Source organism: Cherax quadricarinatus, chromosome 72 (assembly GCF_038502225.1).
Source record: "Cherax quadricarinatus isolate ZL_2023a chromosome 72, ASM3850222v1, whole genome shotgun sequence".
NCBI classification, from domain to species: Eukaryota; Metazoa; Arthropoda; class Malacostraca; order Decapoda; family Parastacidae; genus Cherax; species Cherax quadricarinatus.
The window spans coordinates 14,440,961-14,459,829 of NC_091363.1; the positions used below are offsets into that span (position 1 = coordinate 14,440,961).

At 42.1% G+C, this 18,869-nt stretch overlaps 1 protein-coding gene across 3 annotated transcripts in view; it reads right to left on the minus strand.

Moving 5' to 3' along the window:
* Positions 1-18,869, minus strand: part of LOC128701229 (zwei Ig domain protein zig-8-like) — a 339,665-nt gene that overhangs the window by 26,251 nt on the left and 294,545 nt on the right. For all 3 annotated transcript variants that reach the window (XM_053794808.2, XM_053794809.2, XM_053794811.2), the window contains exons 4-5: positions 14,404-14,536; positions 11,815-11,880 (exon numbers count right to left, since the gene is read on the minus strand). In XM_053794808.2, the coding sequence (XP_053650783.1) occupies positions 11,815-11,880; positions 14,404-14,536 (199 nt within the window). The remainder of the gene's footprint in view (positions 1-11,814; positions 11,881-14,403; positions 14,537-18,869) is intronic.

Genomic DNA, 18,869 nt, shown 5'->3' on the forward strand with positions numbered 1-18,869 from the left:
AACCATCACATGGAAGCAAATGCACACATAAAACTATCGTTAAACATGAAAAACAAATTACCAAGAGCTGACTTTGTGATTCAAGCAACATATATGCATAGGCAAAATGTCGTACTAACAAGTCTGTACTTTTTTTTGCCCACTTGTTGGCCTGGTCACAGACTGGGCCGCGGGGGCGTTGACCCCCGGAGCTCTCTCCAGGTATTTCAGGTATACCACTTCGTCGAGGTTACTCCACTTCCCGAACACCCTGAGACTAAAGAAATACTCCCAAGCGCCCCATCCCCTAGTACCTTTTCCCGTTTCTCAAACAGCCAATCCCTGTCTACCCTATCAATTCCTCTGAACATTTTGTACGAGGGAGGGTTCTGGAGATGGGGCAGCCTGAGGCTGCCCCATTTCTTATTCCCATATGGAAATAAGAAATATTAAAAACTCGTGGAGATATAGGTTTCTTCAACATATGCATGAAAGGAAGGTACCTAAGGATTAGCAGAAAGCATGAATAATCCCTCTGAATAAAGGAAGAGGGGACAACAGAGACTGCAAGAATTATTGCGTGATTAGCCTGTCGAGTATACTGGGTAGTGTTTGGCAGAATTATTATCGAAAGAGTTAAAGGTAAGACATAAGTAGGATGGCGCGGGAATAAGGAGGACTTAGCAAGGATAAGGGATGGGTAGATAATTTTTTTGCACTGAAGCACATGACTAAACAGTACTTGGTACGGGAAAGGAATCTGTCACATTTATGGATTTATAGAAGGTATCTGATAGGGTAAGTAGGGAAGCATTCTGGTAGATATAAATATGTGGAATAGTAGTTGGTTAATAAACGCAGTAAACAGTTTGATGTGGATAATGAGGCTCCAGGAATGGTAAGCAGTAGACAGAAGGATTACGTTCCAGTAAAAGCTGGTCTTACAAAGGAATTTGTGATGTCGCCATGGTTAACATATTTACTGATGTGGCTGTAGATGAAGTGAATGCTTATTATTATTATTATAATCAAGGGGAAGCGCTAAACCCGTAGGATTATACAGCGCCTGTGGGGGATGGAAGGTATTCAGGGTTAATTCAGGGAACTGGAGCACAGATCCAGTTCCCTAAATCAAGAGCCCCTCACCAGCATCAAGGAACCTCCCTTGAGGGGCAGTGAATGCTAAGGTGCTCAGTCGAGGTGTGGAATTAAAATATAACGAATCTGATGCAAATTGGGTATTTTCACACCTATTACACAACTGTTTTGGTAAATTCTAAGGATCTGGCTGAATTTAGTAGAACACGTAAAAGAAAAAACTGAAAGGTGAATATTGGAAACAGGAAGGCGATGAGAGTAACAAAAATATTAGAAAATGAGATACTGAATTTCAGATTGGAGGAAAGAAGTATGGAATAAGTAAATGTATTCACATATCTGGGAGGGGACTTTTAAGCGGACGGGTCTGTAAAGGGCGAGGTGAACCATAAAAAGTGGGTGTTGCGTTGAGGCATCTTTGGAGCGAAAGAACTTTATCCACGTAGTCAAAAAGAGGAATGTACCAAAGTCTGGTAATACCAATACAGTTCCTCTCATTGCAGCGAGGAGCCGTAGAGGTGTTATTTTTGAGGGGTACATTGTGGTGTGAATATCATGCAGAAAATTTGGAGTGTGGAGATTAGGTGACAGAGGAGATCACCAGAAGTATTATTGAAAGAGCTGAGATGTTGAGGTGGCTTAATAAGTTAGAGGGGATGGAGCAGAGGGTATAATTATCTTGGGTAGAAAGGAGGAAAGGTTAAGGATCCTCCCAGGAATGGTTGGGAGGGAGGTGGGTAAGGAAGGTCTTGAGTACTCGAGTTTTAAACTACCAATAGGCTTGTGTGAGAACGTTACATCGGAGTGAGTCGAGACAAGGGATTTTTATGACTTGACGTGCTGTTGGAGTGTGAGGAAGCTAATATTTATGAAGAGGTTCAGGGAAATCAATTAACCAGACACGAGTTCTGGAGGTGGAAACGGAGTGACTGCAATCTAAAGAAAGGGTGTATATGTCACAATTCGAAGGTATATCTATACTATGATGTGAGCTCACTTCTGGCAATATAGCAGCTGAATGAATAATGGTGAACGTGTTTCCACTCTTAAGTTACCCTGCCTAGGTAGCAACAGCCACACTTACACTACTAAATTTTATTGAGCATATCTAACAGTTCCATAAAGTTCTGTTACGACCTGATTTATTACAGATTTCACATGAATCTCACATACACAAGTGTTTCCTGACGCAGGTCACAGTTATATGGTGCCCTGCCACTGGAGCTTTCGGTTATCTGACCGAGACCTTCCCCTGGCTTACCTCTCCAACCCTTTAAAAACTATGGTAAAGGAACATCAACAGCGGTTTATTTTTTTAAGCCATAAAATAAAAAAATGTGTAAAAATGCAAGAAAACATATGCAAAATCCTATTTTTGGCTGTGATTTCACTTTTAATAACAAGCTGATTTGTTAATCAGGCATTTATTAAAAAGATTTATTATATAAATTGACATTAACCTGATTGGTCACATTCGACATCGATGAGTGGACAGAGGATTGAGCCTTCACCTTGCCTATATAAATACCATTAACATCACTGGTTATATTCGGGTTCGAAGAGTAAACAGAATCGAGCCTTCACCTTGCCTACATAAATCACCGTGAACATGACAGGTCAAACATGGGTTCGATGAGTATACAGAGGATCGAGCCTTCACACTGCCTGTGCTGAATTTGCCAAACAGTGAAGTACTTCATGGAGAGCGATACAAGCTTCCCTTGCACACGATAATTGGCTTCCGGTTTGAAGTGCTCCAAGAACTCGAATAGCTCAGCCAGAAATGATGTCAAGCACTTGGCTGTGACCTCCTTCAAGGAGTCTAACCTGAGAAAAGATGGTATGATTAACGCGAGTTCCGGGAAGAGGCTATTGCATCTTGTGATGACTGAACAAGACGCTAAGAGGCTCCGCTGATAAGGTTACCAGCAATTTCATCACTGCTCCATTGATGAGTTGCTTCAACTCCACAGTCTTCTCCAGAAGACTGGAGACGGGGCGGGAGAATTCTGGGGGGAGGGAGGGTGATTCAGTGGTGAAGTGTGTGTGGGGGACTGTACTCACCTAATTGTGGTTGCAGAGGTCGAAACTTAGCTTCTGGCCCCTCCTCTTCACTGGTTGCTACTAGGTCACTCTCTCCCTGCTCCTTGAGCTTTAGCATACCTATTCTTAAAGCTACGTATGGATCCTACCTCCACTACATCATTTTACAGGCTTTCCACTTCCTGACAACTCTGAAGAAATACTTCCTAATATCCATGAAACTCATTCGAGTCTTCAACTTCTGGAACATTCTGTCAGTATTTTACATGTCGTTATCATACCCACCACCCCCCTCTCTCTCCTGTCTTCCAGTGTCGTCAGGTCTATTTCCCTTAACCTCACCTTGTAGGACATACCCCTTAGCACCTGGACTAGTCTTGTTGCTTGTGTTTAAAGTGTGTGAGGGGAATGTGGAAAGTGTGTGGGAGGCTGTAGAAAAGTGTGTGGAAGGCTTTAGAAAGGTGTGTGGAAGACTGTAAAAGTGTGGAAGGCTGTAGAAAAGTGTGTGGAAGACTGTAGAAAAGTGTGTGGAAGACTGTAGAAAAGTGTGTAAGGTTGTAGAAAAGTGCGTGGAAGACTGTAAAATTGTGGAAGACTGTAGAAAAATGTGTGGAAGATTGTAGAAAAGTGTGTGGGGGACTGGAAAAGTGTGGGGCAGACGGTGGAAAAGTGTGGGGGGGGGAGGGACTGTGGAAAAGCGTGTGAAAGACTGGAGAAAAGTGTGTGGAAGACTGTGGAGAAGTGTGTGGGGGGGGACTTTGGAAAAGTGTGTGTGGGACAGTGGGGAGTATATAGGAAAAGAAGATTCCCTCTTATAAAAAAATATAATAATAAGAAGAAAAAACATATGAGTGTAGTGGATGGTGGGTGACAGCGTGAAGTGTGATATAACTACTGGTTAGAAAAACAGTACGTACTATGTTTATTCATGAAATCACTACAAACGTGGTATATCTTCCTCTACTGACAACGTTTCACCCACACAGTGAACTTTATCAAGAGAGGACGTGATATATATATATATATATATATATATATATATATATATATATATATATATATATATATATATATATATATATATATATATATATATTGTGCCGAATAGGCAAAATTGGTCAATTAACAAGAATTCATTTAAAATTAAGTCTTTTCCGCAAGAAAATCGTTGCTATTTAAGCCAAAATCGCAAGATTTACCTTTTCGGCACCAGATGTATAAATTATATCGTAATTTTCAAGCTGCCAACAAAGTTGGGAGAACAAACTCATCTCCTGGCAAAACTTCAGGGAGGTGCAATCGAAATAATTTTTGTGTGTTTTTGGTCCAATTTCCATTAAAATTTTACTGAGATTTAAGGAGCATTTGAAACCTACACACTGTATTTGTAGTGACTTTTTGTCTTAAAAGATATAGAAAAAAATAAATAGTGCCTTATTCTATAGGGCATAAAACTCTCCATTCTCTACAAAATTGGTAAGATGTACAATGCTCTAGTTGACATCAGATGAAAGATAAGGACGAGATAATATTGGTACGAACGTTGTGTGAGCGAAAATGTCAATAGATTGCATAGAAAAATGTTAAAATTTTTGTTTATTTTTAAGGACTTTTTCGAAAAAAAACAGTAAAAATACAGCGGTAAAAATTATCGCAAATCCCCTGTGCATGGTAATAGAACCATCATAACTCAATAACGTGTGCAAGAATCATGACACTGCTATTAATACTTTTCGAAAAAAAAAAAATAATGTCAATAACTTATTACTCATATTTTCAGTAAAACTCTACGGTCATGGCGCGCCGCATTTCACTATGTTGCAAACCTCAACTACCGTTGACAGCCCACAGGCGACTGAGGTGTTATCACTTCCTGCAATTGAATGGAGTCCTCAGAGAAGTTGTAGTGTAGTGTATTTAGAATGAAACAATCATAAAAATAGCAATTTTTTGCAGTAAAAGAAAAAAAAAACATGAATTGTCACCATGTCTTTTTGGTGATAGCAAGAACAAAAAAATTACATTTTTGGAAAAACGTGCTTAGAAATATGATAGAAACAAGCTGATTACATCAACATGTTGCCAGAATTATGCACTATTTTTTTTTATTTTTTTACCATATTTTTTCAATTTTCCTTTTTTATCACTCCTAAAAAATTCTCACCTCCTTTCATATCTTAAAGCAAGTGATAAAAAAAGAAAATAGGATGCTCTTCTATGTTGACTGTGGTCATGGTGACGAAGAAGAGGAGGACGAGGGCACGAAACACAACGAAGAAAGGAGAAGAAAAATGACGATGATGAGGAAGACGATGATGCGGGCAAGAAGCGAAAAAAGAGAAAAAAGGAGCGAAAAAAGAGAAATTATAGAAGTTAGCTCTGCACGTCGCTCACAGTGCAAGGAGCACTGCTAGCAACTTACTTCGCATTGCTTTGTCCTTGAGGAGACAGTAGAAGGTTAACTAACTGCCAACTCTGTTTACAAGTTGTGACAGTAAGACTGAGACAGTTTATGTTTAATAACTCACCGGCTAACACCCACCAGTTGGATATCTTTACTGTTGAAACATTTCGCCTACACAGTAGGCTTCTTCAGTCAAATACAAAAGCAGCAGGTGTAGTAGTGAAAAGATGAGGTAATCAGTCCATCAATCTTGGAGAAATACTGTTTGAGGTGGTCAGTCCCTCAGCCTGGAGAAGAGCTCAGCTCCATGGTATGGAACCATATGAAACTGAAACATGAGAATGGATTCTTCAGTACTGTCGAAGATCTTGAAGACGGTGTACGGGACAGGATTCACTAATAGAGGTAAGATGGCAGGTCCATCTGGAATCCAACACTTCTCATTCATAACGAGTAGTTACGCGATGAAGTGTGGACGATGTCCTTCGTACCAAGATACCGTTGTGTTGCAGTGCCTTGCACTTATTTTGAAATGGTATAAAATACCGGCATTTTATACCATTTTCAATATCCAATCAATTTAGGTGGGAGTTCGCAACTTCTCTCCAGAATCATTCAAGAGAACTGTATCCTCACCAAAGAGAAACTCCAATCTTGAATCAAATTCGCTATCTTGAAATTCCAAACCTCTTCCTAGCATTTATTTCTTTTACAGCCTCCATCTATAAATATGTTAGACAACCATGGTTATATCGCACATCCCTAAGCTTTATTTTTACGATCAAATAATCCCTATCCTACATGCCCTACCCTGACCTTCACTATCCACATAAATTCTTAACTATTTTCTACCTATTCCAAAAATTTGTTTTACTTAAAACAAATGCAACCAAACGTTCCTTACCTTCATCAACATATTGTTCATTTATGTGTTTTAATGTAATCACTTGGTCAACATATCTCCTGCTCTTCCTAAAACCTTGTCCCTATGTATTCTTACTTTCTATCTTATAAGTGGCGCCGGATTAAGATTTTGTAGGACCCTGAGGTACAGGTACTGTGAGACCTCAGTGATATTTACAAAAGACAAAAAAGATCACAGCAGTTCATCATGTACGTGATGTAATAACATTATAAACTTACAGCAGTAACTGTGTACACTTTTCATTAATCTCTGGAGGCCCTGATGCTGGGGGAGGCCCCTGGTTTGCAGCCCTTGGAGGCCCTCATGCTGGGGAGGCCCCTGGGTTGCAGCCCCTGGAGGCCCTCATGCTGGAGGAGGCCCCTGGGTTGCAGCCCCTGGAGGCCCTCATGCTGGAGGAGGCCCCTGGTTTGCAGCCCTTGGAGGCCCTCATGCTGGGGAGGCCCCTGGGTTGCAGCCCCTGGAGGCCCTCATGCTGGAGGAGCCTCCTGGGTTGCAACCCCTAAAACCCATGCCGTAATCCGGCCCCGCTTTTAAGTAATTCATTCAATAATAACACTTGAGCCGGTATTCAACAGGCTATACTCCTATAATTCATGCACTGTCATCCCAGTTTCCCTTAAATAAATCAACTAAGTGAATTTACATTGAAAGTTTATAATGCAGTTGCATGGAAATAACCATAAAAAAATCCAATACGGCAACACTTGCGTATGTGTCTGGATAAATTGATATGAAAAATTATTGCAAATGAGTGCACACACCTTTTTTTTAAAGCCCACAAAAAATACGAAATAATGGAATAATTATTAAAAACACAAACTCAAAAATAAATTTCGTTTGCTGACTAAATTCTATAATTAAATAAATTGCAATTATAATTAAAAAGAAGCGCTAAACCCACTAGGTTTATACAGCTCTGGCAAATTGTAGTTGAACTGTGGTAAAATTGGTCTAGAAAACGTCAACTGGGAATGATTTTAACCAACTGAATAGCAAACACAAGCACATAAACGAAGCGAAACGTTGTCAGTCAAGGATCTCACAATACTGAGTCTTCCTTCATTCATCGTGTAGGTATTTTATATAAATTCTCTTCATTGTGCAGCTAAATATCCCATCAGATTCAGAAGCGAAATATCCGATCAGATTCGGATAGCTATAAGGTGTGGTAATAACTGGAGATTAAAGGTATATCTAGCTCGGTAACTCCTGGAGTTATAGTGTTGCATTATGGCAACCCGTATATCATCAGTTTCCAGAGCTCAACTAATTCTCTTAAGCAAACAAAAATCATAGTAAATTCCAGAGGGTAAATGGATTGTTACAGAATTCATCAGTATTAGAAGTACAGCACAGCAGAGGGAGAGAGAGAGAATTTCCAAACGTACAGAAGACTGACCAGGTAAGTATTTCCCTGTTAACTTTTCCCACTCTCTCCATCCATCCATCCATCCATCCATCCATCCACAATTTTAATACAACACTCGGTTCACCTTTATTTTTAAGTCATGCGGGAAAATTTTGACGTACTGATTTATGACGCCACTTTTCTTCATGGTGGACAGGTAAAGCAGCCGAAAGACCTTCGACAAATGGCCTCAAGCTGCACAGAAGGCCCCCCCCCCATCACTTTTCCCCCCATTTTTCTTGACTTCCAAAATACCACCACCACTCGCAATGAAGAAAAATAAGAACGATAATAAGCACGACTAGCTGCTTATAATATCGACCAAGAGATCAGGTTTACAACGGTTTACTCCAGCAATGTCATGGAAGCTACAATACGAAGCTGTGAAAATGTTGTACCCCGAGGCCCGCGAAATAGCGTCTATAGAAACTGAAAAGAGGGAAGTCATAAAATTAGAGAATTCACCAATGTCGGAATTGTCAGGAGGATGAGATGAAATACGGCGACATAAGTTTTACAAGTGACGATGATGGATAAATTATCACTTTCGTGAAGTTCATCTAAAAATCATTAATAAAAGAAATTTATTGCAGTTCTTTCATTTAGACTTTCAAAACTTTGTAAATTTTCTTTATTTTGTGATCTTCCTGGCCTTTTCTCCTTACACCATTAAAGTCCTTAGGATGCAAATATATTTCTTACTCTCTTCTTTTCCAAAGATTCTTTTCTCTGCTGTGGATTCGTAGTCACCTTTCTTGATAAATTATTATTATTATTATTATTATTATTATTGCTGCTGCTGCTGCTGCTGCTGCTGCTGCTGCTGCTGCTGCTGCTGCTGCTGCTGCTGCTGCTGCTGCTGCTGCTGCTGCTGCTGCTGCTGCTGCTGCTGCTGCTGCTGCTGCTGTTGCTGCTGCTTACACTGTTACCCTCAAGCCAACTACTTGAGCGGAGTTCACTGCTCTCTGTCCCGGTTGTTTTTCTCAAGTGAAGTTTCCGAAGTCAGCCATTACTTTCACTGCAGTCGTATCACCTGCACACAACCATCACATATATTACTACCTAGTTCGTCACATCGTCTTATATCGTAGACTATGAAATTGAACCTCGAATTATTTGGATTTTCTATTCTGTACATCCCTTTCTTCGCGTTCAACGTTGTCACTACCACATCTTCAGTACACACAAAACAACCATATTAAGCGTAGATATTCCGACGTTCAGCAGTTCAGGATCTCAAAATCTTCCGGAGGCGGTTGCTTATTACCCACTGCTGATCCAGCACGAGGGATCGTTGGCAGCGTCGGTTGTCAGTATTGTTGAGTAATATACTGATGTCAGTCAAGCCAAGCTTGTGCTTATGACCATCTTCATGGGATGAAGACGAGCAACGAACATCACCTACAGAATATCCACCACTTGGTAAGTAAGACACATGTGCAACATTTAGGTTTTTTTTCCCTTGACGTTTCGCCTACACAGCAGGCTTCTTCAGTCGAGTACAGAAAAGTTGGTAGAGGTAGTAGAGATATGAAGACGATGTAATAAGTCCATCACCCTTGAAAACGTAGTTTTGAGGTGGTCAGTCCCTCGGCCTGGAGAAGAATATTTGTTCCATAGTCTGAAACAACATCTGTCTTACTTACCAACTTGTCGATATTTTATACTATTTTAATTTTTATCCACCAACTTCTACCCTGCAACTCTATTATTATTATTATTATTTTAAACTTTATAATAAAACTGCATCTCTGACAAAGCTTTCAAATATGCTTTAAATTATAAGTATGGCCTCTCTATAATTAATCCACTAAATGGAACATGTGTTAAAAACACTGACATAAAAATGGCAAAGCTACAAGGAGAATCAGCCAGGAACGGAGAGTTAAGAAAGCAGAGCGAAGAGGGAAGAGGGAACACAAATTGGGGAGAGGCAAGGACAAGATAAAGAGGACAGTCGTTGCTCGAGCAGTCCTTTCTGTGAAGTTTGCTCAGTACTCGGTGACAGGCAATCCCAGTATCAGGAAATGTTAGTGACCTGATTTACTTTCCTCCTGAGTGGCATCTGATCTCACCTTCGCCGACATCAAGGCCGGCGAAGAGCTCTTAATATAAGGAATCAGAACTACTTTCCCCTTACCTGGATCGAACCCGATAGACTTGCTTTTCCCAGGTGTTATATGACCCCTGTAGGTTCAGCACCCCTCCTGAATACAATAGCAAAAGTATTACGGATCCCGTACTGTATAACCCTAGTCCCCTGTGCTTCAGTCCACGCGGCTGGAATAGTGCAGAGTGCGGCATAAGATGATAATGCAGTTAACTATTTGCGCTCAGGATTTGAATCTAATCAGAAGAGGCCTTCACAAGATATCACATGGAAACTAATATCAAAATTTCTTCAATGGAAATGGGAAATTAGGACACAGAACAAATCTAATTCTAACCTTACAAAGAGACCGAAGGGAAGAATATAAAATATATAAGCACATAAATTTTGAAGCCGCTCTGAGATTGCATTATCAAGTTAGCAGCATGGAAAAGTTGAAGCAATCAGATGCAACACTCAGAAACGATCACATGAAAAACAGTTGTTAAAATTTTCCAGTTTCCTTCAAAAAGCAAATTGGGATCAACACTGATCAAAATCAATCTAAACTTTTCTGTAAGTATGATCGAGAAGATTTTAACAAAAGTACAGTAAGTTTTATGTAAGGTTACTGTACATAACATCCATTTTTTTTTTAATAATCTTGAGGGCACATATTATAGGCAATACACAAATAACCCACACAAAGGAAGAGAGAAAGGCATATGACGACGTTTCGGTCCTTCTTGGCCCAGTCACAAGTCCCACTCTTGCGAGAGTTGTGAATCGTCCAATCAGGACCGAAATGTCATGAGCTTTTCTCTCTCCTGTGTGCGGTTTATTTGTGTATTGTTCCAGTCACGGTATTGTGCCTTTGTGTTATTTACATTATAGGCACAAAGACCATTAAGGTTATTTAACCTGTGTAGGAAAACCAAATAAAGTCAAACAGAAGAGACGTCAATTATTTCACAAAAACCTTTTTGATTCATAAATTTGGTACATTAGAACTTGCACAAGTTAACTTTCTCTTGATGTTAACTTGCACAAGTTAACTTTCTTTTGATGTTAACTTTCTCTTGATGTTAACTTGCACAAATTAACTATCTTTTGATGTTAACTTGCACAAGTTAACTTTCTCTTGATGTTAGCTTGCACAAGTTAACTTTCTTTTGATGTTAGCTTGCATAAGTTAACTTTCTCTTGATGTTAACTTGCACAAGTTAACAGAATGCACTCGGAGCCGCTTAAGAGTAGGAGGCCCCTAGTTATCGTCTGCTATATAATATACAAACAAAACGGTTGCAACTATGGGAGTATCAACTCGGGACTTCCTACGAGTGAAACACCCATGTTTAATGAGTAGCAGTTTTCAGACAGGTCAGCGTTGGAGGCATGCACATACTCTGCCTGTCGTAATTTTTCAAACATGTCTGAATCGTCAAAGATGTGCCTGAGTCTAGTGATGGAACTTTGTACCAAGGAATAGAAGCTACACTTACCTCTTGGAAAACTACTCTGGTTACCTCCCTTTCCCCAGGTGCTTGATGACCATTACGAGGTGAATGCTTCTCCATACATGAAATAATAATAGTCTCATTGAATGAGAACTGTTAGCAGTCCACCTGTTCTTTAATACGACGAGGAAAGTACTGGGAGGACTGAAGTACTGAGTGAAGATATACTTGAGCACAAAAAAGCAGAAGGGACAGAGTGCAATAATAATGCTGACAGTGCGGGTAGCAACACTACACGAACTCAAACATGTGTAAAAAAATAAAACTAAGGCGGAAATACCAGTACAAAAATTTGTACATATTCTCACGAAGAATAAATTTGGCTTAGAAAAAGAAGACACTTGAACGTACCGTCCTTGGTGGAGGCTGTGTTGTTGGCCACGAACACCTTGGCTTTAGTCACTACCTGCCTGGGGTCTGCAGGGAGATTTCAAGGGAGAGTAACAATCAATATATGTTTACATGATACATGTTCTACAAATATGATACATATTAGGTGTCACAGTTGCTTTTTTGCTGATGACATTGTGCTTTTGGGAGATTCTGAAGAGAAGTTGCAAACGCTGGTGGATGACTTAGGGAAGATATGTAAAAGGAGATTTGAAGTGAATGTTGGAAAGAGCAAGGTGATAAGGATAACAAATAAAAAAATAGGTAATAAAAGATTGATTATCAAATTGGAGTATGGAGGAGTAAATGTGCTCAGATTTTTGGGAGTAGACTTGTCAGTAGATGGGTTTATGAAAGACGAGGTAAACCATAGAATTGACGAGGGGAGAAAGGTGAGTGGTGCAATGAGGAATCTGTCGAGACAAAGAACGTTATCCATGGAAGCAAAACGTGGAATGTATTAGAGCATAATGGTGCCAGCATTCATATACCAGTGTGAAGCATAGGTTGTGAATGTTGCAGCAAGGAGAGGCAGGAGGCAAAGGAAGTGTGTCTGAGTGCAATGTGCGGTGTGAATGTGTTGAGAATTCATAGCTTGGTGATTAGGAGCTGCAGGGTTACTAAAAGTATTATCCAAGGGACTGAAGAGGGGCTGTTGAGATGGTTCGGACATTCAGAGAGGACGAAACAAAATAGGGCATATGAATCTGTAGTGGAGGGATGAGGTAAAGGATGTTTTGCGTGCGAGGAGCTTAGACATCCAGCAAGCGTGTGTGAGCGTATTACAGTGGAAGCAAGTGGATTATATGACTTGACGTGCTGTTGGAGTGTAAGGTAACATTTATGAAACGATTTGGGAAAACCGCTTAGCCGGACTTGAGTTCAGGAGGTAGAAGTACAGTGCCTACACTCTGAAGGGAGAGGTCGGGATATTTGCAGTTTTGAACTGTAGTATACACGCACCTCTGGTAAGACAGTGATGGAGTGAATGAAGATGAAAGTGTTTCTTTTTGAGTTGTTCCTATCTCGGTTGGAGACGGCCGGTTTATTGAAAAAAATTATATACATATTCTACAAATTTCACTGAAAAGTTCAATGACACAATAAAAAGGCTCATTGACCCTCTGGAGAACTCAGTGACACTGGATGATTCATTGATTTAATGGAGGGTTCAATGAAACTCTCTACAGTATAATGAAAGGCTCAGTGTAACACTGGAGAAGTCAGTGACTCAGTGGAGGGTTCAGGAAGGCCACTAGAGGGCTCAGTGACAAACTAATGGGTTCAATGACAGTGAAGGGTTTAATGACACACTGACTGGGGGAGGTATGGGGAAAGTGCTTGGTAGAGAATGAGGAAAAACTGGGAAATCAGTCAGGAAGGTAGTTCTAGGGCAGTCAGGAAGGTAGTTCTAGTGCAGCCATGAAGGTAGTTCTAGTACAGCCAGGAAGGTAGTTCTAGTGCAGTCAGGAAGGTAGTTCTAGTGCAGTCAGGAAGGTAGTTCTAGTGCAGCCAGGAAGGTAGTTCTAGTGCAGTCAGGAAGGTAGTTCTAGTGCAGTCAGGAAGGTAGTTCTAGTGCAGCCAGGAAGGTAGTTCTAGTGCAGTCAGGAAGGTAGTTCTAGTGCAGCCAGGAAGGTAGTTCTAGTGCAGCCAGGAAGGTAGTTCTAATGCAGCCAGGAAGGTAGTTCTAGTGCAGCCAGGAAGGTAGTTCTAGTGCAGCCAGGAAGGTAGTTCTAGTGCAGTCAGGAAGGTAGTTCTAGTGCAGCCAGGAAGGTAGTTCTAGTGCACCACCATAACCACTGTAATCACCATAGCCACTGCAATCACCACCATAACTGCAATCACCACCGTAAAACCACTGCAACCACCATAAAATCACTGCAATCACCACCATAACCGCTGTAATTACCACCATAAAACCTTTGCAATCACCACCATAGCCACTGCAATCACCATAGCCACTGTAGTCACCATAACTACTGCAATCACATCTTCACTGAATCTCAACCTACATATCATTATACACTTCACTCACAGATGAGTTCTCTCTGTCCTCGAGGTTTTGCCTAATAATTCTTATTATATACAATAATTCAATAATCATATCGGATTATCTTTCTCGTATACTTTTAATGAGTTTAAACCACGTATAATTTAGTTAAGAAATAACATATGCCTTACAGGTGTTTCCCTTACATATTTTTAACCACAGTAGCAAAAACAAGAGAGTAAAAATTAAGAGAGATGGAGGAATATTAAGGGAGTTTTCCTGTGAAAATGAAAGGGCCACAGGTAACCATTTTAGTAATTTCTTTAAAAATCATATTCTGGTCTCCAACCGGGCCGCGGAGGCGTTGACCCCCGAAACCCTCTCCAGGAAAACTCCAGGTACAGAGGCACACCTTTAGCAATGATAGTCTTAATAATACAGTATTGAACTCTGGACCTGCTTGTAGCCTTGGCAAGGCGAGGTGTGAACCCTGAGCTCAGGGATTTAAAATGTAAAGACTCCCTGTGTTTACATGGGGTTTAGTGTACCGAGAACCTTACCGTGGACTCGGAGCTTGACGTGACGGGAGAGTTTAGGTTCAGTGTTGATCTGGCACTCGTATACTCCAGCGTCTCTCAGCTGGGAGTAGCGGACCACTAGCGTCCACTCATCGCTGCCCTCAGCATGAACCACCTGCAGGAGACACAGGTTAGTGAGATGAACCACCTGCCAGAGGCACACATAGGGGCATCACTTGCTGGACATACCAATAGTGGTGTTGAACCACCTGCCTGAGACGCATACAGTCGGTAAGCAAGGTGAGCCTCACCTGTTGGAGACGCACATACAACTAATTAGCGAGGTGAACCACTTGCCTGAGAGAGCTGGATAGTGGAGGTTAACCACCTGCTAGAGGCATACACATACGGCCATCTGCCAAAGACATACATATATACAGCTGACTAGTGAGGTGAGCCACCTGCCGGAGGCACACACACACAGCCGATTAGCGAGGAGAACCACCTGGAAACAAACGCATATGAAGTTTAATGTGATCCTTTATTGACAACGTTTCGCCCACACAGTGCGCTTTTTCAAGTCACAAACAGATCTATCTGGGGTGGAAGGTACGTGAGTATTTATAGTCAAGTTCAGAATGTTGAGGTCAGGTGGAGAATGCTGCACCTGATGATCTACCGGGTGGGGTTATAGAGTCTAAAACTTGGGTAGCTTGGCAGGGGTATTGGACAAGTTGTGAGCTAGTTAGTAAGTGAACCACCTGCTGAAGACACACACACACACACACACAATCACATGATAAAGCTCATGGGGTAGGGAGAGAGTGGACCTAATAGCGACCAGTAAAGAGACGGGGCCAAGAGCTATGGTTCGACCTTTACAACTACATTATTATTATAATCAAAAAGAAGCGCTAAGCCACAAGGGCTATACAGCGCTGCAGGGCAGGAAGGAAGCGAGGGCATCAGGTGGCAAAAGGGAGGTGGATGAGTAATGGGTTACGGATAACAGCGGAGCAGTGGATGGTGAAAGGGTAAAGGGCAGCAAGAGACTGAGCTAGAAAGGGCTGAGGGGAGTGCGTAAGGTATCATCATCAGAGTTTGTGGAGTAAATCAGTCGTTGTCAAGAAGTCAATGAGAGAGTCAGGATTAAAGGAGGGTCCATCAGCAAGAAGGGAAGGTAAAGAGAGAGTAGTAGAACGAAGACGGCGTTGGAGGTAAATTCTGCGTGCTCGTTGATAGAGAGGGCAGTCTAACAGAATGTGGCTAATCGATACTGGAACTTGACACTGCTCACAGAGAGGTACAGGGTGCCTCTCCATGAGATACCCGTGAGTAAGACGAGTGTGGCCAATGCGAAGACGGGAGAGAGTGGTCTCCCAACCACGGCACTGATGACAAGAAGACGGCCAGTAACCTATGCTCGGTTTAATAGAATGAAGTTTGTTACCAAGCAGAGTTGACCAACGTTGTTGCCAACGGGCGCGAAGGTGGGCAGCTATTGTAGCAAAATAGTCCAGAAATGGAACACCTCTATAGGAAATTGGTAGGTCATGTACTGCTGACCGCGCAGCAGTGTCTGCCTGTTCATTGCCCTGTACGTCAACATGACCAGGGACCCAACAAAAAATAATATCTTTATGCTTCGTAGAGATACGGCGTAGCCAAAGTTGGATACGGAGAAATAGGGGATGAGATGTATCAAATTTTCGTATAGCCTGTAGAGCACTAAGGGAGTCTGAGACTACTACAAATGATGACACAGGCATAGATGCGATACGAATAAGTGCTGCAAGAATGGCATACAGTTCAGCAGTAAAAATGCTAGCTGAAGATAGTAAATGCCCCCGCACGACGCTGTCCGGAAACACTGCTGCGAATCCGACGCCGTCTGAAGACTTAGAGCCATCTGTGTACACAGCGGTGGCATGAGAATGGGAGTGGAAGTGATCAAGAAAAAGAGAGTGGGAAGCCACCGTAGGCAGTTGAGCTTTCGAGCAAGGGAGTGAGAAAGAACAGACCCGAACAGCTGGAACTTCCCAGGGTGGGGGGGGGGGTAGGGAAAAGTGAGATGCTACATGAACATATAAAGGTGGTAACTGAAGGGAAGACAAGAGTGAATGTAGGCGAAGAGAAAAGGGACGGAGCAAACAGGGGCGGCGAACGAATAAAGAATGTCTACTAATATCGGTGACCATTCTATAAATGGAAGGATTGTGTAGATCGTGAGAGCGTACATAGTAGCGAAGGCAATGGGTATTACAAAAAAAGTAATTTTTAAAAGACGATGGTATTAAGATTTACTCCTTTTGTAATAAAGAGTTCGGGATACATAAATACACACATTAATATAAATTAATCTTTAATATATAAAAATCAACTATCTTTGGTCTAGAGGTATTTGAACTATGATATAATAATAATATGTACATGTTACTATAATAAATTATAATCAGCATTTTACTAAAATATAATTAATAACCCTACACAGGGTACAACTCTTGACACTACTGTCACTATATATATATATCTCTATGCTAAAACAATAAATTATAAATAACATTTTTATAATAATAAATTACAATCAACTGCCTCTCACGACACGAAGTCAGTCACACGACACTGTTCAGTGTACACTACAACCAGGCCATCTTCAGTGTCCCACGACACCCTTTTCATCTCAGTGTTCCACTACGGTCCTGTGCATATCTCAGTGTTCCACTCCATCGTACGTCCCTCAGTGTCACACTACGGTCCTGGCCCAGTTCAGTGTAACACTCCAACCTTTTCTTCATGTAATGTCCCACTAAACAGCATCTGACGACTCCGGCCCACAGTTGATCAACGTAGACGGTGAGTCCACAGACATCACCGGTAGTCCAGTAAATCCTCTCCAAAGGCGGTTGACACACCGCTAGCCGAACACCATGCTGCAAGCTCACTGAATGCGGCCGTCAAGTAACTGAGGCCAACAGACTCAGTGAGCTGCGGTGAGCGGTTCTTCTAACGCCAGTAGATAGGTACGATTCGGTGGTCAGGTACCTACTGCATAGACGTGTACCCTGAGGAGTTCAGGTACTTAATGTTGAAGCCAGTAGACGTGTACCCTTCGGTGGTCAGGTACCTACTGCTTAGGTGTGTACAGCGAGGCGCTCAGGTACATAATATTTCTAAAGCCAGTAGACGTGTACCCTTCGGTGGTCAGGTACCTACTGCTTAGGTGTGTACAGCGAGGCGCTCTGGTACATACTGTTACTAAAGCCAGTAGACGTGTACCCTTCGGTGGTCAGGTACCTACTGCTTAGGTGTGTACAGCGAGGCGCTCTGGTACATACTGTTACTAAAGCCAGTAGACGTGTACCCTTCGGTGGTCAGGTACCTACTGCTTAGGTGTGTACAGCGAGGCGCTCTGGTACATACTGTTACTAAAGCCAGTAGACGTGTACCCTTCGGTGGTCAGGTACCTACTGCTTAGGTGTGTACAGCGAGGCGCTCTGGTACATACTGTTACTAAAGCCAGTAGACGTGTACCCTTCGGTGGTCAGGTACCTACTGCTTAGGTGTGTACAGCGAGGCGCTCAGGTACATAATATTTCTAAAGCCAGTAGACGTGTACCCTTCGGTGGTCAGGTACCTACTGCTTAGGTGTGTACAGCGAGGCGCTCTGGTACATACTGTTACTAAAGCCAGTAGACGTGTACCCTTCGGTGGTCAGGTACCTACTGCTTAGGTGTGTACCGTGAGGCACTCAGGCTCTTACTGCTCTAAGGCCGGCTCAGCAGCCCCCACATTGGGTTTGATGACGCACCCAGTGGTACTGCCGGCCGGCAGGTTAACTATTTAACCGCTAGTTTGGCAGGGGCCGCAACAATGGGCATCACGGCGATCAGACAAGGATGGATCATTCGCTTCTGTATAGAGGCTCTCAACAGGGGAAGAGCGAAAAGCACCAAGGCACAAACGTAATCCTTGGTGATGGATAGAGTTAAGGCTAGAGAGAGTAGCAGGAGAGGCCGCGGAATAAATCTGGTCACCATAATCGAGTTTCGATAAAACGAGGGCTGAATGTAGGCGAAGCAGAGTTCGACGATCAGCTCCCCAGGAAAGATGAGCAAGGGTTTTAAGAAGGTTTAGCCGGCTGTGACAAGTTGCCTTCAGAGAGGTAATGTGAGGTTTCCAGGATAACCTACGGTCAAAGAGAAGGCCTAGAAACCTGACTGTATCACGTTCGGGGATACGGGAGCCATAGAGATACAAAGGATGATCGGAGATAACAGAGCGTCTAGTGAAAATAATTTTGTGAGTTTTGGTACTTGAAAATTTAAACCCATGCGTGGTGGCCCAAGTGGAAATACGATCGACCGCATGCTGGAGAGAAACTGCAATAAGATGACAGTCAGGGCCTGCACAAGCAATAGCGAAGTCATCAACATAGAGTGATGACCAAATATTGGGTGGAAGAACAGAGGCCAAATCATTTATAGCAAGGAGAAAAAGTGTTGTGATTA